General features: G+C 50.2%; 5 protein-coding genes across 5 annotated transcripts; 4 read left to right on the top strand and 1 right to left on the bottom strand.

Annotated features, from left to right (window-relative positions):
• Positions 1 to 974: 974 nt before the first annotated feature.
• Positions 975 to 2,355, top strand: N7473_009935 (uncharacterized protein; the record flags this gene model as incomplete). The annotated part of the gene is made up of 3 exons (XM_057155874.1): positions 975 to 1,370; positions 1,539 to 1,872; positions 1,934 to 2,355. The coding sequence occupies 3 exons, from the start codon at positions 975 to 977 to the stop codon at positions 2,347 to 2,349; spliced, it is 1,146 nt and encodes a 381-aa protein (XP_057004529.1). The 3' UTR covers positions 2,350 to 2,355.
• Positions 2,356 to 3,737: 1,382 nt separating this feature from the next.
• On the top strand, positions 3,738 to 6,203 carry N7473_009936 (nucleobase cation symporter-1 family protein). The gene is made up of 5 exons (XM_057155875.1): positions 3,738 to 4,124; positions 4,257 to 4,327; positions 4,385 to 4,634; positions 4,708 to 5,435; positions 5,499 to 6,203. The coding sequence occupies exons 1-5, from the start codon at positions 4,025 to 4,027 to the stop codon at positions 6,030 to 6,032; spliced, it is 1,683 nt and encodes a 560-aa protein (XP_057004530.1). The 5' UTR covers positions 3,738 to 4,024; the 3' UTR covers positions 6,033 to 6,203.
• A 356-nt stretch (positions 6,204 to 6,559) lies between these two features.
• Positions 6,560 to 8,276, top strand: N7473_009937 (uncharacterized protein). Its single transcript, XM_057155876.1, has 2 exons — positions 6,560 to 7,524; positions 7,596 to 8,276. Exons 1-2 carry the CDS (start codon positions 6,714 to 6,716, stop codon positions 8,141 to 8,143), a joined length of 1,359 nt encoding a protein of 452 aa, XP_057004531.1. The 5' UTR covers positions 6,560 to 6,713; the 3' UTR covers positions 8,144 to 8,276.
• A 1,245-nt stretch (positions 8,277 to 9,521) lies between these two features.
• On the bottom strand, positions 9,522 to 13,028 carry N7473_009938 (putative 1-phosphatidylinositol-4,5-bisphosphate phosphodiesterase Plc1; the record flags this gene model as incomplete). Its single annotated transcript, XM_057155877.1, has 1 exon — positions 9,522 to 13,028. The coding sequence occupies one exon, from the start codon at positions 13,026 to 13,028 to the stop codon at positions 9,522 to 9,524; it is 3,507 nt and encodes a 1,168-aa protein (XP_057004532.1).
• A 3,685-nt stretch (positions 13,029 to 16,713) lies between these two features.
• On the top strand, positions 16,714 to 16,893 carry N7473_009939 (uncharacterized protein; the record flags this gene model as incomplete). Its single annotated transcript, XM_057155878.1, has 1 exon — positions 16,714 to 16,893. One exon carries the CDS (start codon positions 16,714 to 16,716, stop codon positions 16,891 to 16,893), a length of 180 nt encoding a protein of 59 aa, XP_057004533.1.
• Positions 16,894 to 21,606: the final 4,713 nt, after the last annotated feature.

The raw sequence follows: 21,606 nt of genomic DNA on the forward strand, positions 1-21,606 counted from the left end.
CAGTTTAGAGCTAGTAATGCAGTCGCTACTGACTCGCCGGAGGGTGCTTAGATGGATTAGGAAAGAGCTATACATGTTATATCTCTCCGTAGAGTTGTTGGCTCTACAGAAAGACTTCTGCTGAAGCCGAAGGATCATGACCTTTTTGGTATCTTTGTTTTTATCGGACGGAGTCTTCGAGATGGACCTTGGGCTTCACAGAGCATAGTAACGCCGAATCTACAATGTGTGTCCATCGTTTATCAGATATGGCATTGAATGGTTTTTTATAAAATATGCTGGATGACTGAAAGATATGGCACTTTTCTTTCTGGTGCTAGGTAAAGACTCGCCCTTGTTGAGCCTGCTTTAAACTCTGCCGTCGCTTTTTAAGTGAAATTATCATCACGGTCTGATACGAATCCCGTTAATGATATGCAAAGGTGATCACAACTTCTAGCTAGCGTTGTGTCGTGGGACATCTCCTGGAAAGGCAGCTTTGTGCTATGACCAGTACGTCACTGAGATAGCTTTGATCTATAAATTAAGATATCCTGTGAAATACCGTTATTTTCAAATCTTACAATAGCGTAGCGCTTATGCATTATTGGGCTATCAGCAATCTCGTGGACCAGGGAATGTAGTCTTAAATTTCACATCCGGTTGGGTGAGACGGTCAGAGGCGACAATCCTGTGAGTCATCTAGTTGGGTCTAAATACGCGCCAACCCTACCAACCTACACCACAAATCCTTCGTTTGACTAGGCCGCATACCTTATGTTTGCTTATGTTTGGACTGGGTGAACTGTTCAAGCATCCTTTGTCCTTGTCTTTTTTCATGTAGGCTGAGACAATATCTGAGCCTCTGGCTAAGTCTCCTGGGGGAGGTTTGGTGTTCTCCTTACCTTCCCCCAGGTATCCCACTTACCATTCTCGCCATTTTCAGCATTCTCGCCATACACCGATCATTGAACAGATGGTGTTCCTTTCAGCGGATGATATTGGCAGTCGCCGTCGACGCTTACGGTATTTTCATCTACTTGATATGGTTCGGGATGAACTCAGACCGTGATAATGTCCCACCGCACCTCACGCAACTTATCCCAGCAGGCCACTGCACCTGCCAGTCATCCACGGCATTTCAATGCTCCGACTGTCTCACCTGTCTCGCCCGGCCACCGCCATCTGTACCAGAGCACCTTGCAACTTGGAGTTTCCAGTACGGACGGGACGACCAGAACCTAGGCCTGAGCCAAAGTCAGTGCCAGGCAGCGGACATCCAGCGAGGGGTTGAGCATTGGAAGTCGCGAGGGGCGCATATCAAGGGACGATCTGAGCACTGTTCCATTCAAAGATGGCATGGCCCGCGCCATTATCCCCAACGGAGACTTGTACGTCGTGGCGACAAGAGCAAAAGGGGATGACCATCGGTGCAAGATCCTTGGTACTCTAGGATCTATATATCGTGTGCTATCCTCGTCTTCAAATCGTACCTCGCACCCCACAATCGAGTTTATCTTCTCGATCTAAGATCGCGTGGATGACATTGACGCGGTCAGCCACCGGTCTGGGTGTTATCGAGGAAAGCATCCGAAGAGTCGGTCATTCTGATGCCCGATTTCGGGTACTGTTCCTGGGCGAAGAGTAACATCAGTCCATACGGACAAGTCGTACAAAGCATCATGGCCGCTGAATCCAATCTGAGATTCGCGGATAAAGAACAGAAGTTGGTCTGGCGGGGTAAGTTGAGCTTTGCACCAAAGCTGCATCGGATGCTGTTGTACATTGCACGGGTAAGCCTTGGAATGGCAAGGGAGTTGGATTGGAGCAAGAAGGCCAACCTCTTGTCGATGGAGGATCACTGTCGGTCCATGTTTCTTGGGCATGTCGAAGGTACGTTTCTTTCACAACCCGACTTTGCTGTACAAGGCTGACAAATGTCGTCGATATCCAGGTCGCGAATACTCGGCATCCCTTAAGTACAGACATGCCTGTCGGTCCGTCATCGTGGCGCATAAGCTGCAGTATATCCAACATCACCACTATCTCCTCGTATTGTCCGGCCCGGAACAGAACTACGTGGAACTCGAGAGAGACTTCTCCGACCTTCCGAAACGCAGGGACGAACTCTTGAAGAACCCGGACAAGGCAGAGCGTATAGCCAGTAACAGTGTCAAAACCTTCCAGGAACGATACCTAACCCCAGCCGCTGATGCATGCTACTGGAGAACCCTGTGGGAGGGATGGGCAGAAGTCTCGGCGAATGTCACACACGACGTTGAACGGCCGCCGGTTGATAGGGGACTACGGTATGAATCTTTTGTGTTGGATAGGAACGATATGTTCAAGTATTCAGTTGGATGGAAGTAAGAGGGATATGTTTTTGTATATAAAAATATCATAGTCGATATCTTCTCTACAAACGAGGAAATGAACAATGTGAAATTTCATATGCCGGTCCCAGGCCAGGGTTAGGAGTAATTCTTTGCACAAGGACCAGACAGATACCTCGTTTGCATATTTTTTTCACAGATTTTTTCGATTATATCACATCTAAGGATCCGTGTGAACAACATTGGTTGAAAATTCAACGCCTATTCTCTCCACTCCCACCAACTAGGGGCAACGAGTACGAGTATCTTAGGCCGAGTCATTAGGGTCCGGTTTATCTCTATACTCCGAGTCCTTAAGCTGGCGCGGCTGCGCGGATGGATATTGAATACAGTACTCCATATAGTACTCCGTAAAAACAGAGCCATAAAATAGTATAAGATTTAACTATATCCTAAGAAGATACTCATATAACACTCCAATTGAGGCAGTAGTCAATAAACATTCATCTCTTTTCCAAATATTTTTCGAAGACAGCCTAAATAGCTAATTCTCCGCGGATGGATTGGATGCCTAAGGAATCAGGCTAGCAGAACGGAAGGAATAGAGTCAGGAGAATCGAATAGGGCACATAGTCGGAACAACAATGGCCGGGCCAAGGCTCACGGATTCATTTTCGCTGACACTTTCTCAGACAGGCCTTCGAGTACTTGGGACGATTCAAGAGGCAGATGATAAATCAGATCCAATAAGCCGAGCCTTCAGCATTAGGGCGAGCGAATAGGTTATTCAGAGAGGTTTGGTCCGAAAGCTATGTACTTCTATATAGCGGCTAGGTGATCAACTCGCTAGGGTGATAGGCGGCAGTCTTGCCTCGATATTGGTATATACTCACCTAAATTGTTTGAGCATTTCCGAGAAAAGATAAAGGAGAAATTGTGGGGCATGGCTAGCCGAAACTTCTCTCTAATTTCTAGATTCAGACTTCGGACTCGGTATTTTCTCAGCTCGAAGTATCCAAGCCCAAAGCCGATCACCGGCACAAGTAACCACGTGACCGCAGTTTGCCATTACTCGATCTCATCGAGTCAACTTCAACGACAATCTCCAGCCCCAGTTTTCCCCTCGATGATTAGATACGCGCCATTGCTGGTATCGGCCAATCACCGACGCCCTTCTGCTTGCGGAGAGGAAAAGTGGAGCCGTTTGCACCCGCGTTATCGCAGATAAACCTCGTCTTACTCGAGTAACTTGGGCAATGGGAAATGATAGGCGCATTACCCCAACGCCAGTCGTGCTCGACCCTCCACACCTACCAAGCTAATTCAGTCAGATAGCAGCCGAAATATCGCACATGGCAGACTGGAAGCCAAGATCGTCCCACCAGCGCCCTTCTGATTGACCCTTCTTATCGCACCATGGCAGAGTGGGAACAGGATGCGACGCTCCAGGATCCGGATCAGCCATGACCATGCGAGCAAACCTGATAACTCTATGGACTGCCCGGGCCCCCTCAGGCGACTTATTATATCATAGTTTCCCCAGGTCCTGACCCAGGATCTTGGCCTAGCAAATATCATTCTTGAATTGACATCACCTCTTTTTCTGCCCGCAGGTTGATCCCGGGCTTGTTCTTCTTGTTCTTTGACTCTGCTTTCGCGTGCTTCTGAGCGACTATTTTTCTTTGCAACTGCATCTCACATCGGCCGGCATCATGTCGAGAATCAAATGGCTTCTCAACAAAGCTGCCGTCTCGAATGAGCCGGGGCTATCGAATGCCCAGATGATGTTGACAAATGACGATTTGAGGCCAGGTGAGAAGACCGTTGCCGAAGCTACAATAGCTTGTCCCCCGCGCCCGTCGCTATGAATACTATGCCATTCATGCACCTCAATATCCTCTCCAGAATCAGCCAGGTTAACCGATGGGAATTTTTAAACCACAGTCGAACCCGAACGTCGTCAATGGAGATGGTTGAACTACATCGCGTTCTGGATCGCAGACTCACTGAACATCGTGAGTGCATTATTTCCAGAAGTCCGAAATCGGAGATGAGTCTAACATGAAACTTAGAACACATGGATGATCTCCTCCTCCATGATTGTTGATGGCCTCTCCTGGTGGCAGTCTTGGCTCTGTGTCTGGATTGGATATTTCATTGCCGCAGGCTTCGTTTGTCTGACCGGTCGCATCGGTGCTGTCTATCATATTTCCTTCCCAGTGACTGTGCGAGCGTCATTCGGAATCTGGGGTTCATTTTGGCCGGTGATCAATCGTGTTGTCATGGCCATTATCTGGTATGGCGTGCAGAGCTATATTGGAGGTACGAAATCCAACCAAAATTTCAGTTCCGCATGGCACATGGGAGCTAGTACTGACAATCCCCCCGTTTTCAGGTGAATGTGTGACTTTGATGATCGAGGCTATTTGGCCCAGTTACAAGAATTTGCACAATAGCCTCTCTGCCAGCGCTGGAGTCGACACTAAGAATTTCCTGAGCTTTTTCTTGTTCTGGCTGCTCTCCCTCCCAGCTCTCTGGTTCCCAGTTCACAAGGTGCGACACCTGTTCACCGTTAAGGCGATCTATTCTCCCATCGCTGCTATTGCCTTCTTCGCTTGGGCAATCTCCCGGGCTCACGGTATCGGCCCAATCGTTCACCAGGGCAGCTCTGCTCATGGCAGCACACTGGCCTGGGTATTTGTGAAGGGCGTCATGAGCTGCATCGGAAATTTTGCTGCTCTGATCATGAATGATCCCGACTTCTCGCGTTTTGCTCGTACGCCCAAAGACGCCTTGTGGTCTCAGCTGCTTACCATTCCCATTGGATTCGGCATTACTTCCTTCATTGGCATTATCGTGTCCTCTTCGTCGTCAGTCATTTACAAGGGTGACCCAATCTGGAACCCGCTTGACCTACTTGGCATGTTCCTCGAGGGGGCTAGCTCTGGACAGCGCTTTGGCATCTTCGTCATCGCCACTGGATTTGCTCTTGCCCAGCTGGGAACTAATATCTCTGCCAACTCCGTCTCTGCCGGAACAGACTTGACTGCCCTGATGCCCCGGTATCTGAACATCCGTCGTGGCAGTTACATCTGCGCTGCTATCGGCCTAGCCATGTGTCCGGTATGTGTTCACCATTATCGCTCCTAAGAAAAACATAGATTGCTAATATATATGCTCTTACAGTGGAACCTTGTGGTGTCATCCAACCAATTCACCACCTACCTATCCGCCTACTCTCTGTTCCTCTCCGCCATTGCCGGCGTCATGATTTGCGACTACTACATCGTGCGCAAGGGCTACCTCGACATCAAAGCGCTCTACAGCGCCCGCAAGACTGACCCCTACTACTACACCATGGGATTCTCCTGGCGCGCCTATGCTGCCTACTTCGCTGGCATCATGATCAACATTGTCGGTTTTGCTGGTGCCGTTGGACGCAACGTCCCCGTCGGAGCGCAGTACATCTACAACATCAACTATTTCACTGGTGTACTCGTCTCTGGCGGGACATACTGGATCTTGACTCATTTCTTCCCCGTGCCAGCGACCAGTGACCACTGGAATGAGGTTGATATTGATATCGATGACTACGGCGTGGCGTATGGGCAGCCAGTGAGTGACGAGGAACACGTCGGATATGATCGCCGCTCGATCACCGATTCCTTGCCGCCCGATGATCAGAAGAAGGGTGCTAATACAGCTGCGAAGAGGATTTGAGCGTTAGTATGTGGTTCGATTGCTTTTATTATGAGGGTGTTATCCGGATTTCTGCGTTAATTTTTTTGACATGACATACCCCGTGTGTTCGGATTGAACGAGCTAGACGTCGAGATCTCAAGTATTTCGGCTTCCTACTTGAAGTCGGGATATGACTTGATGACAATTGATGATTCATTTAGATTAGAATCTAACTAAGTTAGTTAAGCTTTTAAGCTTGTAGTCATTGAGTTCTCACTTAATCTTTTTTGGCCCCCAAATTCCTCCCAGGCTCCAGCCTTCCTTAGTCCTCATGTCGCTTAAGCCTCTAGAGTCTGTCTTCCCGCCGTCAACCTATAGCTAGTGAGAACTGCTTGGATAACTTATTAGACCCTGCAGTCTCTCTGTCCAATAATAAAACGTCGGGATTTGTAGTCTTGCCACTAATTGGTTCAAATAATGTACTAATTGAAACCACGCTAATTGAGACGAGGAAATAAGCAGGAGGAGTTCGGCTATTTTAACCCCAAAAATACTCACGAGGCGTTGCCAATACTTCGGACCTTCAGTGTCAACATGCACTCTCCAAGCCATCTTCAGCCAAGGCAGACTCTCGTGCCCAACAGTAGAGGTGGTGCTGTTACATAAGAGAGAAAGAATGCCCAAGATAATTTCACTCCAGTTTGGCCAGTGTCGCCCACCATGTTACTCTACAAATGCACTTCCTGCCAGGAATTCATCCCAGTTACCAAAGCCCGTCTAACATGCAGCACTTGCACACCCCCGATCACCCTGTGTGCCAACTGTTATGTCGTGCAGGACTATCCCCTGCAGCATCCAGACGGTGCCGCTCATTCTCTTTCCATACACAAGCATAGCGGTTATCTTCCGGTTCCTCCTCCCCCACCAGTACGAACTAAGTCTGTCGGCAATGTGTATCCAAGCCCCCCTGTCCCTCCACGAAGACCGGTTTCTACAATGAGTACCGAGGTTCCACCCAGGAAACCCCCTCGCCCGACTGTTTCGGATGTAGAATCTGAACTAGATGCTACTGAACCGGTGTCGAGACCGGTATCTGCACAGCCGCCAACGCCATCACCACCAGCTTCGCAGCAGCAGAGCACCAAGCAGCAGCATCGTGAACCATCACAGCAGGAACAGCCTCCACGGCCGGAACAAAATCAGGCGCCGCCACCTCAGCAAAGGCAATCCCAATATGGATACACTCAGGAACAACCACGATATCAACAGTCACAGGAAAATCAGCAGCCCCAGCAGCCCCAGCCCCAGCAACAGCAACAGCAACAGCAGCAACCTCAGCAACCTCAGCAGCAACATCAACGCAGCGGGTGGACGAATTTCTTCAACCCAGATATGACGCCTACCCCCTGCTTCACAGCCCTGATCAACGAATTCTTCCAACATCTGGACCCGAAACGCACCGGCCTTCTCAGTCCAGAGACCTGCGCCGAGTACATCGACGCCTGCGGAGCCCCGATGAGCCACAACGTCTGTAAGTCCAATACAAATCCTCCAACCTCCCTTAACCTCAACAAACTCCTCTAACACCCATCTCCCATCCAGGGAAAGCCGCCCGCGCCAAAAATCCCCGAAGCTGCGACGTAGCCGACCGCGAACTAGCAGACCACTACACCTCCTACGGCGTCGACTTCGTCCTCCACCCCCGCCCACCACCACCCGCCCCATCAACCTCAACACCCTTCAACCCCCTCTCCATCTTCTCAAACTCCCAAACCGTCATAATGGAACACATCCTCTCCTCGGTGCCCTCCGTATCCGGCAACCAAAAGCCCATGCTAACCTTCAACGGCTGGACGAACCTCATGATCTGCGGCACTCTGCTAAACCCGTCCTCGGCATGGGGCGATCTTAACCGTGCGATGCGGCATTATCGGCTTCCCATTTGGACGAAGTGGGGTGAGATTCCGAGGGAGATGTTGCCGCTTGCGCCGCATCAGCCGGAGGTTGAGAGGGTGAGGGTCATGCATGAGGGGGCGAGGATTAATGCGGAGAGGGAGCTGGATGCGTTGCAGGCTAGGTTGAGGATGGAGAAGCAGGGGCGGCAAAATGCGTTGGATTTGTTGGATGATCGGCGCTATGTTTATCGATGATATGGTAGTAGTGCTTGTCGGGTCAGGCTTGTCGTTTTGATTTTTGAGTGAATGAGATGATTTGCAGATAGGTATCGAGCCGGTATGTATGGGTGACCTGTGAATATCAGCGTCTGAAGTATTTAACGTAGCGTTCTTAATTGAAATTGTTACTTGCTAGTAGTGGCATTTGAATCATGTCTAAATTGGTTGTTCCATTAATTGTAAACTGCGATTGGGCCTCTTAAGGACCGATTTACTTCTCTCCTACCGTTGGCACGGCTCATCAATCTGTAGTTTTAAGATACAGCATGAAGAGATAACCACGCTTCAAGGAACCACGAGCGAGCAGAGGCAGGTATGAATGGTATCGGGTACATGCCTAACATCTCTATATGGAATACCAAATTTACAGAGATGAGAATGTGATAATAGTATATTGTCATAAAAGACAATGCTGAGATTGATCTATACCTAGCCGACCATTCGAATGCAGACAAAAAAAAGCGATTCAAAAGCCAGGATAGACAAATCCCGCAAGTAATCCCATGCGACCCAGCGCGTCATCTATTAAAACACACAATATTCACGACAGGAAGGAATGAAAAAGGGTTAAACAAAGAGAATCAGAAGACCGACATTCAAAAGAAGGGGGCGCGAGATCCAGATCCAGCACCCAGAGAGAGAAAGAAAGAAGAGGAGATAATGATAATCCTCGAGTGAGTGACAAAGATTTCATTCCATTCCTCAGGAGATAAAAAGCCAAAAGCCAACAAAAAGCAAATAGATAGGGCGCCTCCCGGTTTCAATCTCCAGATTGTCAACCGAATGCGAAATATGCACGGAAGGGGACGAAACCCGGCAATTCCCGACCATACCATGAGATGAGATGCCCCGAATGATGAGTGAGAGATAGATGTGCGTTACTCCGGTGAACCAGCCACGAAATGAGATGAGCGATGTAAGTGATCTTTCCCAGGTGAATGACTCCCGCAAATGCGATGTAGTTGATAAGAGGTGGTGGTGGCCGTTGAGTCGAAGTCCACACAAGATTCTCCATATCCCGAAAACAAAACAATGACAAGAATCCAAACGAAAATAAAGCAAAGGAACACCCTGCCATATGGGCACCGAGCTAGTACAAAACAGCAAACATAAAAAACAGACAGACAACAGTAGAATATACACAAACAAAACAGGGGGTATCGCTGCGACGGGTATAGCAATGGTAGTAACATGCAAACTTAAACAGGCAGAGATGTAGGGAGAGAATGTCACCGGATACAAGAAGACGTGCGCGTAGCCTTGCAAATATCGACATTGAGAGGTAAGTGGTTGAAGGTAGATGTGACAAGGAGACCGACCACGAGGAGAAGAGGTGGAGAGAAGAGACCACCTCTCATTGCAAGAATGAGGAGGCGGACGTAGTGGAGACGGTCGGGGTGAGGTTTGGAGAGCTATCCTTGTCTTCAGGACTGACGGGGTCACTGCGATCGGCAGATTGATCCTTTTCACGATCAGTAGACGACGAACGCTTGAAGACAGTCTGGCCAATCTGGCGGAAGATGCCCATGCGCTCGGCACGGAGCTCCTCCAAGTCCAGACGTTGAACTGGAACAGGGTCCTCCTTGGAGATGCGGCAGAACAGGGTTGAGAACAGGTACTGGTCACCGCTGCCATCGTACAGAGGCAGGTAGCGATAACCCTGAGAAAGGCTGGTGAGCTTAGCAGTGAAGGTAGCCAGTTGCACACTGTTGTTGTTTCCGGCACTGCGGCCGTCCAAGGAACTCCAGACGGTCCATCGGACAAAGACCAGGTCGGGATACTTGGTTTCCAAGGAGAGCTTGAAACGATCATTGAAGACAGGGCTGTAACCATTGCTTGGCTCGATCTTGGTGCGTCGACGGTGCGGATATCCAATGCCGGACATACCACTCCGTGCAGAAGCATCCATACCGCCTTCACCAAAGACCAGGCTTTGACCACGGTCATCAGCGCTGAACATCTCGATCTCGACATAGGGATTAATGCTGTCCTCGGGACCAAGAGTGCGAGGTCGCGGAAGCTGTTGCGCCGAGATCACGTCAACCGCAAATCGAACCAGTCTCCGCTCCATCTTTCGCTTTGGACCCTCGCCCGGTGCCATTGGGAGACGGAGACAGTCAGGCTTGAGGACGTAACCGGTGCGATCAGTTCCAGCCGCGAACATGGCCTGGTTCATCTGCATACCGATGTCGTACGTCTGCCAATTGAGCGCTGCCATCTGGACACCGCGACGCCAGAACTTGTTCGGATCGAAGTTGGAAGAACGAAGACGGAAGCCTGAGGGGTACACACGAGTGAGATATTTCCGGTTGTGAGCCTCGAGAGAAACCTTGTTGTCGTGGTTCTGGCAGATACTCTCGAAAGCACGCTCAGCAAACGAGTACACGTGGTTGTATTTCCTGCTCTCCGGTGAGGAGAAGCTGTGCCACTTGTAGCCGCGAGTGTAAATGCCGAGATCTGAGAGAGGCTTGGTGATCTTGCTCTTCTGGCGACGACGCTTCTTCTTCTCGTTGTGAACGGAAATCAAGGCTCCATCGCTGTCTTCGGTGGCGCTGCTCATGCTGGTCGCCGTTAGGGAGCGTCTGTCCTGGGAAATCAAAGGGCCAATGCCGTCCACCGAATTGATCGAGGGTGGGCTCGAAAGCGATGGAAGGGGCATGGTGCTGCTGGAGAGAGTCATGTCAGGAGGAGGAGTTGGGCGAACAAATGGCGAACTGGCACTGCGCTTGCGACCATGAGTACCGACGGTACCGATGGAGCTAACAGTATCCTGGCGAAGGTCGAGCTCAGTTTCGTCACAAGTCTTGACCTTGACCAAGATGCGGCCCTTGAGTTCCTCGGGTGAGGGCAGAATGTAACAATTGGTCATCAAAGGCTCCAAGATAAGCTGCTCCTTGAAGGTATCCTTCATAATCTTAACCATTGCCAGCTGCTGCTCGGGGTTGCAGTGCACTTCGAGGGAGAGGATGAGAGGAAAATCACAGGAGATAAAGGCGTAGCGATTGATGACTGTGATGCAATCCGCAAAGAGCACGCTAGTGGTCATGGTCCGTCCGTGAGACACGATTGGACGCCCGTCAGCACCATCCCAGCAGTCGATCTCCACACAACGACATCCCTGCTGAAGCGCACTAATGTAAGCCTCGGTACTTGAGGCTCCAGCGACTTGACGGCCCAACAGGTAAGTGTTGTGCGAGCTGGAAATGAAGTACTCGTTCAGTGGGCGGTCAAATCGCGACTGGGGAGCCTTGGACGCATAAATTCCATTGTTTGGGGAAGCCAGATAGGCCGAGAATGTATCAAGATTCATACGAGGGGGTGGGAGGGTGCCAGTATTGGAAGTGTCGGAAGCGTTAGACAGACGAGGTCTGGACCTTTTAACAAACTTATCGAACAAAGCGATCCAGTGTGCACGATCAGCCTCAACATCCTCCTTTTGCACTTCGCGCAGAAAATCCAAGAATTCTTGCTGAGTCAGACCAGTCTTGTGATCCTCCGCACGAGTTTTGTAAATTTCCTTGACATCTTTCCGCTCCTTCAGACGCGTCAAAAAGTCCTTGAACTCGGAAAAACACAACCGGCCATTACGACCAGCGTCGGCCTTGGAGAATTGAGCTCGAAGCATGTTCTTGGAGCAGTTGATGTGTAGGCTGCGGCACACACTCTCAACGGCGGTGAAGTCCAGACTTTGCTCCTCGCCAGGACGAAGACCCTGCGGGAACAATCTTGACATCTCACGCTGCCAATGGGCTTGAAGGACGGCGTCACTCTGACCCGAAGCAGCCAGACCAGCCATCAGGCCAATCCGGTATCGAGAAATGTGTTCCAAAGTCGTAGTCCACAGCTCGAGAATGTGGTCATTGGGGGCAATCAGGTGTAGGGTTTTGAATGCGCGGCCTTTGAAGCGTTCCGAGTCGGCAATCACGATGGTGAACCACCGACTCTCGGTATCCTCGGGAATCTGGTGCTCTTCACGGTAATTGCGGGCATCTGCACCAACGCGGATCTCCTTGATATCGTCGATATAGAAGCGCTTGGCAGGATTGGAGACATCCCAGAACACCTTCGCAGCGTCCAAATCCAAGAAAAAACGAACCTGCTTGCGGTGTTTCTTCGTTACTTTGGTCAGGACGGTTCCGCGCTGCACGGCAGAGTCCACCTTGGGAGCGACAGCACTACCGGCACTGGCGACCAATTCGCGGGCCGACATCATGCGGCTTTCACTTCGAAGACTTGATGGCTCCGAGCCAGCCCAAGCACCCAGTCCGTCCAAGGCTTCAATGGAGTCGTCCTCGTTGCTAGACTCGAGCGCGGTATCTCGGGTGGTGGCCTGACCGTTCTTGCTGTCGCTTCTTCGGCGCATGATAACAGGACCAGAGCTTCGGTCTCGCTTGTCGTTCTGCGAGGCGGATTGCCTTCTCCTTGTTAGTTTGCTGGCGGCGCCTCGGGAGATTCGTCGCATTAGGCCGGGAGCCTTGGAGCTAGACATAGATGGGTCATTGACCCCATTGACGTTGGGGATGATGGTCTCGGGAACCGCCATCATAGATTCGCCAAGTTCGAGCGGGGCGGGAAGAGGAAGAGGATAAATTCGACCACGAGGGCCCTCACTTGGAGGTTGGAGAGGAGTACCTGCAGGGGTGAAGGCATTCGGTGTACCCGGACCTGGGTAGACTGAGACGGGAGTTGAGGTCGGTGAGGAGGTAAAGGAAGGTGCTGAGGAAGGAGTCGGACCAGAAGAGGGTAGAGAGGTAACGACATGATGTAGGGAGGTTGATCGAGGAAGGGATGTTGTGAGCTTTAAGCTAGTTTGGGTATCGGCATCCATAACCGGAGGTGAGGTCGCGGTAGCGTAGGCCATGGCGGCTATCCGTTATCAGACCGACAGCTCAGCTGTCAATACGTGAAATTGTTTTAGTGTTTCGTGAACCGTGCCAACTTTCGAGTCACCTGGACTCGATCCAAGGGCGAATCGGTAACAGCGCAGGGGACCAGCCGGGCCGTTCAAAGGTTGCAAGAGGCCAGGTTGGGAAAGGGATCCGAGCCAGAAGAAGAAAAGAAAACGGAATAGTCTGACACAGTAAGAAAATAATGGGTTCAGCCACGTCCTCAGCAGAAAGGATCCGTTCTTGAACTCTGCATCTTGGCCCTGGCTGAAATGGAATGCGGAGAGCCCTGCCGGAGAGCGCCTCACGGGGACAAGCCGAGGGAGTAGGGGAAAAAAAAGAGAGGTAGAAGAGACTTGAGGGAATTAGAAAACAAGACAAGAAGACAAGAAGATAGAAAAAAAAAGTCCCTGATAACAATTGCAAAGGGCACTGGCCCCAGTGCAACGGTTCTCCTTTTTCTTTTTTTTATTTCTTGTTCTTCCTCTTTTCTAGATCCAGAGGAGTTCCTCCGACGGTAGCCACTTGCTGATAGACGTCACCCACGCTACTCGAGGGATGATCTCCGAGTCCAGGGTTCTGGTCCGCAAGTCTCAGAGTTGCTTCTTTTGGAACCCAGCTGATTTTCCTGTCGAAACCTCCCAATGGGACCAATGCGACCCCTCTTTCTGCTTGTCGATCTGCCGGTCCGTGGGGAAAGCTGCCGCTCTGCACGAGAGAGGGGGTGGAAAGGTTGTGATATGGACCAATTGATCGCGCAACCAGTGAGCGAACCAGGGAGGGGATGCGGCGCCTTATGCTCGGTAACAAAGCCAAGGGGTGGCACCGACGAGGAAGAGTGCGTGCAAGTCAAGAGGCTGTGGACGCTGCACCTATGCGGGTTCAATCCCAGCGTTGAGGGAAGAGCCCCAAAAAAGATGCAGTCGCGTGTTCGAAATAGGCGGCGGCGTCGACAAGGCCCAGGGAAATCCACCAAGAATAAGTAAAAGTATTGCCAGGGTTATAATCCTAGTCCGAGCAGCTCCGCCGTCGATTGGCCGTTGACTCGAGACTAGCAATGCAGCGGGCGATGGGAGTACCCGTGCTAGGGTGCAGGGAACTTTTTTTGCGGCGCAACGGGAGGGCGGAGAACGGGCAATGCGATATGGCAAAGGAAACGAGAAAATCGGGAATTGCGACACTGCCAACGCAGTGGATGCAGGCGGTCCAAAGGGGAAAGACGATGCAATCGGGGACTGGGCCGAGTTGAATGGCCTCGCTGATGTTGGATTAACTCGTTTTAGTGCTGTTTGGTTGCGTAGGTCGCCGTGAGCTGATCGGGGTGGTGTTGCTGCACGGTTACGTGGTGGCCACTAACGTTCCGTATGCGAGGTGGGTTGGGGGGGGACTGCTTTCCTGCAGCGGAAATCGCGATGATCGTTGCGACGGAGGAGGACAAAACCTGTGTTCTCCTAATAAATGGCGAGATTGCGATCAGGATGAGGATTTGTAGAAATTTTGGAGAGTGAAGGAGAAATGAAAGGTTGGAAGGGAAGGGGGTCGGTGGGAAAAGAGAATAAAAAATGATTTAATCAATGAATCAATTCCCAGCGATTCCGCCGGGTTGGACGTGAAGCTGCAGTGGGTACGGGGTGTATTGTTTGGTAATGGGCAAATTAGGGGTTATGGGGGGTATTGGAAACGGTATGGACTCACAATAGGTGAAGTCCTGCGTGTTGAGTTGTGGTACCGAAGACCTGTACGGTATGGTATCGGTTTCGAGTATTTGTGGGACGTACGTAATACGGTAAGGGGAACTCGAGCCTTGGCTATTCTCTCTCTGTCGTTTGATGTAACAACTCTTTGTGTTGCTTGCTGGAAGTGTGCCTTCAATAAATATGGAGCACGTAGCTGATGATCGAATTAAAGCCTAGGGAGCCTTCTTGACCGAAGGTAAAAAGAGGAAGACGTGGATGCGGTATAGCGTTGCGAAACGAGAAGTATAGATAGCGGGAAATCGAGGCGGTTGAGGCGTAGGGGATAAAGTATCCTTTTGCCAAATAGAAAATAAATAATGATGACCTTCAAAGGTTCCAATCAATATGAAATAGCAGGAAGAAAGGCGGACCCGTGTCTATCTATAGTATCTATAGCCTCCAGGATGAGGCTTAGAGTGCATCAGACAGACGGTAAAAAAGAACCCAGGGATAATCTCAGATGGGGCGAGAAAATAAAAAAAAGAGGCTAGGGCCGACCCTCGATTATTAAATAGTTATTTCATTCTTAAACTTCGAAAGGGGAAAATAACACGGAAGACGACGAGTGGAAACAACGCATAGCAACGGCCCAAGGCGAGATTAGAATTCACGAAGCGATCTCCTACGGTGAAGGAAAGGGTACTGTATGAGATGCAACTTTGCTAATAGGCGGATGACGATGTGGAATGACTATGACTGCCAACGGTGATGGACAGATCTCGTTGCTGGGTGTCATTGGACGATCCCTCTTGCCTACTGTAATTTCTGGGGAATGTTATCGGCCAAACGGAGGGGGCCGATCAGTGTTTCAGATGCGTGGAAGGGGGCCAGCGTAAGTAATGACGACTGGGCGAAGAGATTGGGTAGTTAACTACAGTACTACTGGCATGATCAACTTCCCCATACTCTATCCATACTTGTGTCGACCGAAGAACAGCAACCAAGAGGCCCTTCATCTACGGTAGAGTGAGTATACGGAGGATTTTCTCCAGTCAAGTGGATACCGCTCGAGCAGTCTATTTCATTCAAACTTTCATAGTCTCACAATCCGTATGCCGGGCTCCAGTTCCCCACATTGGCCATGAAATTGAGTCCACCAGCTATTCCTTCTCTTTCTTTTCCCTTTCTTGCTAATAGAAGCGGGCTATCGTATTCTTGTGGGGAGAGAAGTGGTCCTGGGGCGAGTATGAAGTATAGTATAACCAATACTTCATAGTTAAGATGATGAAATTCCAGTTACGGACTCCTGTCGCGTGGTATTGTCGCATACCTAGTCCATACAAAGTGGTCCACATCTTCATTCTTACCTTGTTGGTGAATCCCGTAGGGCGGGCTGTAGTCCTCCATGTATTACTGTAGTTCATTTAGTTCCATTTTAGTAGTGGGTTTAGTAAGTTTCCCAGCACCGACACGCTGGTCCCGGGGGAAGAATATGCGGAGCCCTCGGATTCCTGCGTTTTGATCTCTGTTCCGTTGTCCGACAATCTGGCAATCACTCGACCAATCCTCGCCAATATCCCTGTCGGATCGTAATAATCTACAATAATGTATGCGAATAAGTTACCAGATACCACATTCGCCGGGACTCAGGTATGATGACGAGGACATCTTGTTTCAACGGTCGGGCGCGTATGTACATCTCTGCCCAACTGGTGGCGGACTAACGGGGAGTACAGCAGCAAGAACTCAGTGTGTGCCACAGATGGTCGATCGCGATGCACATCGTCATTCCCTCCTATTCGGCCAAGCCTGTGGGAAAAAGGACTAGGGTGTGGAGGAGTGAGGGGTGATGGCCAAGGGGGTTTCAATAATGGCCAGCGTCGAGTTTCGTTTCTACACCGCGTCAATTGCATGATTTTCTTTCATCGTTGGCAGTGAGATTCAATGAAGGCTGGATAAGAATAGCTATACTCCAAACGCCGTCATGCTCTTGGCCCTTGGGTCCTTGGGGGCCGGAACCGGTAAGGCTGCAGCAAAACCACCAACAGCGTCCTTCGACATCCCTGCCATCCCTGACATCCCTGTGCACTGTGAGGCTGGGGCCGTGGCCGTGGCAGTGAAACGTTCGGGCGGTGCAGATGGAGCCAGTGGATCCCCGCAATGAGCCTACGAAAGATCGTCGGATGTTTGAGAGTCCGTTCTCTGACGAACCCTCCGAGTGGAGGAAGGGGGATGGTGTGCTCCAGTAAAATTCTACCGACTGGAGTACAGTAGTCGGTAGTTTCTCGGAGTGGAGGACAAGAAAGACGGGCCTCTTCTCTTGCTCTCTTTCTGTTCACCGCATTACACAGTCACAATTGAGGAGCGGTCTGATAACGTGATAACCTTGAAGTTTAGTATAGTTTGACCAGCGTATTGTATACGATACTCTTACGATTGTGACTAGATTTTGCTCTCTGGCTTGACTTTGTGTAATCCAAATATTTTTAATTGTAATATTCTTGGCTTCTAGCTTTCCATTTTTCGACTATAGTTACTACTAGTAAGGGGAGAGAGAGGGAAGCATCGTGAATCAATGCGAGACATACTACCTTCATTCAGCTCGACTCGTACCTGCGGTCGTGCAGGTCGACTAGTCTCTACTGGGATATAAATCACTATAGTTGGAATTGTGGCCATCAACGCGTGATACAGACTGAGGTACGATTCCAAATGCGACAAGCCGCAAATGCAGTCAATGCCAGACTGGTTGGATCTTTCGAGGCCGCCGTACTCCGTATAGAGTAGATAGCCTCGGCGGGGTCGCTGTCAACCCCGCGTTACCTGATGCGTTGGCGATGCCATGCTGCTCAGCCCTTTTCCCTTGATTTCGTGCATCTGCACATCCGCGACACCCGGGTGAGCAGTGCACGTTGTATGAGACGAGCCAAAAAAGGGCTGAGAGCTGACGGACACGCCCCCTCTCATCGGATTCTCGCAGGATACTCGTAGACCCAGTGATTCATGGTGAGGCACCTCAGCGCACAACCGACCACCAGGTAATGAGAGGGTCGTGATCAGACTCGGTAGTATATTGTGCTGCTATGCGGGCTTTGCGCGACGGGGTTCAAAACCTAATCCAATCATGCTTGTTCAATGTTCTGAATAGTTTCGCGCAACTGGATAGCTTGGATGCTTGGATCCCGGACGATAATCCCCCTCTTCTTGGCACTGTTTTCTTGGGATTTTCCTTGATGATTCCAAGACCAAGAATCCGAACACGGGTAGACGAAGAAACTCGACTGCCTAAACAAGTCGGTCGCGGCTTGCGCGTAGCCGTCTTGGTAAGGTCTCACATCAAGCAGCATCCCCTCCTGCATCGTCAAAGTCTCCGCCAGGGCTGGCGCACGTGCGGAGGGGGTGGTTAACTGATGACTCACTATCATAGGTGGCCCTGCCGTTACACTAAATTGCACCACAAGGAGGAAAATATCCATGGCAGGCCATGCAGGGCCTACCGTCGAGCCTTGCTGACCGTTTCTGACCGATCCGTGCGCTATCGCGATCGTGTACAGCGGCTGTGGCGGTCTTTGCTGAGCACCTCGGTATCGTGACCTTGATAAGTACTGTAGATTGCGGTCATATTGTATTTCCAATCGTGCAATGTAGTGGTCGCGGCGGGCCTTTGTGGGCGAGATAACCAAAACTATCACAGCTGACCATGATCTTCACGAGAAACAGCAGCATGCAGCGACGCCACGTTATCAGCGAAGCATCATCAAATCCCCAAAAGGTATCTCATCATGGCTGTTAACCAGTGAGGGGTCGTGGCTGGAGCAAGGGCCACCGCCACAAGTTGGAGAGCTCGAGAGAACACAGTCGTAAGGCGTGAGTCGTGACAGCGTGCTGACGGTTGATAATCATCTCGCGTGCGCAGTGGGCCATGAGGGTCAGAGCAATTCTTTGCAGACCGCTCCCCTATCATCATCCCGTTGAACCGGCTCCAGGTTCATTCGTGTAGCCAGTGAGCGCATGCCACTCCAATTAGGGCGGGCGACCGGCCGACAATCTTGTTGATCGCGGGAAAAAAAGAGGGGTGTGATTGTGGATTTTTGATCGAGGGGGTCTCTTCAACAAACTGCATGTCTCATTACTTTGCTCTGCTTCGTGCCGTCTCTCATCCTATCATCAAGCATACTCCCATGCTTGCAACATCATAGGTTCCCTGGCTGCCGGGATTTGCCATATGGTTCCCGTGACCCCAAGCTCGGCCAAGTTTCTTACATTTACCAGTCCATCAATCACCATCCCCAATCACTAGCGGTGACGCCCAGGGTCAGTCCAATCGGTGAACATAGTTGCTGCTCAGACTGGGAAAGTTGATAGTGACACTTGGCGATAGAGAGGCCCTCGTTGACTCAATTTCTTCCTAGTTGGGGATAGTTGCAAACAGGGGGTGAGCGATGTCTTAGACGGGCTTCCTTCCAAGGTTCTTGGGTTCTTCCTTTGGCTTGAGTGGGGCTCCTTAACGTTGCGCTTTCTTGAACCAGAGGCCCACTGCTTGACAGGGTCGTTCTCTCCTCCTTCGAGGTGTAATATATTGCTACTAGAAGTAACGTACGAACGGTAAAATATGTACAATATGTAACATAGGTATTTAAGGTGTCTAACATGGGTTTCCAGGAAATCATTGACGAAGTCATTGTTGCTGTGGCTTGACATCTACTTCGTACATTAGCGACAGTAGCCATGCATCTACTATAATATCTGTATAGTGTTCACAATTCTGTCACACTTGGCCCCCGAATCTCCCGAATTGCCTACGTATCCATGCCCCAACACGGCTAGTAAGGCCATCGTGCAGACGAAACACCTTTTTTTAGTTTCGTCACTCCCCAAAATCGATCGCAGCGAGTAGCACCAAGTCACCCAATAATCTAGGGAAGGTATATCATGTCTGACAGCTAATTTGAACAGGAAACAAAGAAGATAAACCAGAAAAACAAAATCGCCAACAGACTTCCGAAATCTACAATCACAAGCGTGACCATGTTCTCCCCCCTCGAACCTAGGTCGAGGCCGTAAATGGATAAGAGGAACAAGGCCCTCCCAGCCCTGCCAATTGACGTGCATGTAAGTAATACCTAATCCCCGTCACCCAATCTCGCATCCGCTCCTTGCTACGATCAGCAGCCTAGCTAAACCACCCCGCTTTTCTTGGACGGCCTCAATTCTGCAATAATGTATGGAGAACAGTACACGTATACAATTGTTACTGTAGCGTGGAACAGTTAAGCAAAAAAAATCAAGGCAAAGACAGGAAAAACAAGGGCACCAATAAAAGGAAAAAATAAAAATAAAAACTAGGTGCTCTTCCATGACTTCGCTCTCCACTTGAAATCCCCTTTGTTTTTGTTAATCTGCGGGGCTCAGCTGATGCGCTCCTTTAACTCCTGAACACATCAAGGCTAGTGAGTCAACGGGAGCAACCGACATTACACCGATCCGATATTTTCCTCGAAGTGAAATTTTGACCATGGTTCAAAGAAAAAAGAGACAGCCTTTCATTGAGCTGTCACTCTTCTCACCATCCTAAGTCTCAATGCCTCGAAAGAACGACGTCGGTGGAAATGAATGACATCATGAAGACGTGAGACTAGTCCCAATTGTAATTTAAATTACTTGACTCCCCCAATGCGGCGCTCTTTGGCGGTATGTATCAGTCATACAGTCATTATCCTTACCATTGATACCATTGATACCGGCCGTACCTGCGAAGATGGCAAAGTTGTTACGCAATACCAAATCTAACAATACCATACCGGTCACACCGTTGCGTCTCCTTCAATATACTCCGTACTCCGTCGCTAATGTGGCATGTCCAATTATATCGCCAACCTTAACTCCCGGACAGTGGGAAAGCTTGGGCTGATTAGCAAGCCAGGGGATCCAAAGTCACAGCTACTCACCATTCAGAATCAGGGGTACTCACATTCTCCAGGCCGAGGGATGGCAAAAAAGAAACGAAGAGGTCAAGAAAGTATAATTTTCATCGAATCGCCTCCCCCAGATGGGTCGGATCTTCAGGAGAGAAGAAGGGGAAAGGTCAAGGAGGCGCTTATCATCTCCGTTCCAATAAACTACTCCATACTTTCCTCGCCTCCTGGCACATTTTCCTATTTGCCTTTAGGACAGATCGGATTTGAGAATGATTTATCCTTTATGATTTGAATAATGATTGACCCGACGCCACGGTCACTATGACAAGGTGTGGCTGGCCATCTGAGTTGTATCCCGTAGGGATCGTCATGGGGATCTCGGAATATGTGATGTGTGTATGGAGTTGGGAAGATACACTTTTCGGGGGGCTCTAAACCTACTACGACTAAAACCTACCGGTGGTAAGATTACAAGCATTGCTATTTACAGTAAGTAACTAACTCCTGTAGGTATTCCAAGCTAATTCCTTCGATAAAGTGACTGAACAACCGACAGGCACCACACATCACATCCATGTCCTCTCCAGCCAAGCAAGACCCAACAGAATGGAACCGTTGCGCCTCATTCGGCGGGGCGGCGTCATGTCTTGAATGCTCTCGGGCTCTTCTTCCGTCTAGTCACACGTCGTGGATAACGACTGGCCATCGCCTCTTCTCTCATTCAACTGCCAGGATACTCATCCAATCGGCATGCTGCGCACCCTCACCAGCACAATTCTTCTGGGCACGGAATACGCGGCACACGTTTCATTTCCCACTGAACAAGCGTTGTTTCGCATGCTCGGTTACTCGGCGAGTCTGCTCTAACTACTACTGTACAGGACCCCCGTGACCTGGATTCTCGTGTCTGCCTGATACCTGTAGATAATGCGTGCCGAGGACACTTAGCGATTGCGACA

This window comes from Penicillium subrubescens, assembly GCF_028828155.1.
Source record: "Penicillium subrubescens strain IBT 31985 chromosome Unknown utg000007l_segment0_segment0, whole genome shotgun sequence".
NCBI lineage: Eukaryota > Fungi > Ascomycota > Eurotiomycetes > Eurotiales > Aspergillaceae > Penicillium > Penicillium subrubescens.

Excerpts from the sequence above, each read along its gene's own strand:
- N7473_009936 (XM_057155875.1), top strand. The coding sequence starts at position 4,025 with ATGTCGAGAATCAAATGGCTTCTCAACAAAGCTGCCGTCTCGAATGAG. Across the intron at positions 4,328-4,384 it reads TCGCAGACTCACTGAACATC|AACACATGGATGATCTCCTC; the intron begins GTGAGTGCATTA and ends CATGAAACTTAG. Across the intron at positions 4,635-4,707 it reads CGTGCAGAGCTATATTGGAG|GTGAATGTGTGACTTTGATG; the intron begins GTACGAAATCCA and ends CCCCGTTTTCAG.
- N7473_009937 (XM_057155876.1), top strand. The coding sequence starts at position 6,714 with ATGTTACTCTACAAATGCACTTCCTGCCAGGAATTCATCCCAGTTACC. Across the intron at positions 7,525-7,595 it reads CCCGATGAGCCACAACGTCT|GGAAAGCCGCCCGCGCCAAA; the intron begins GTAAGTCCAATA and ends TCTCCCATCCAG.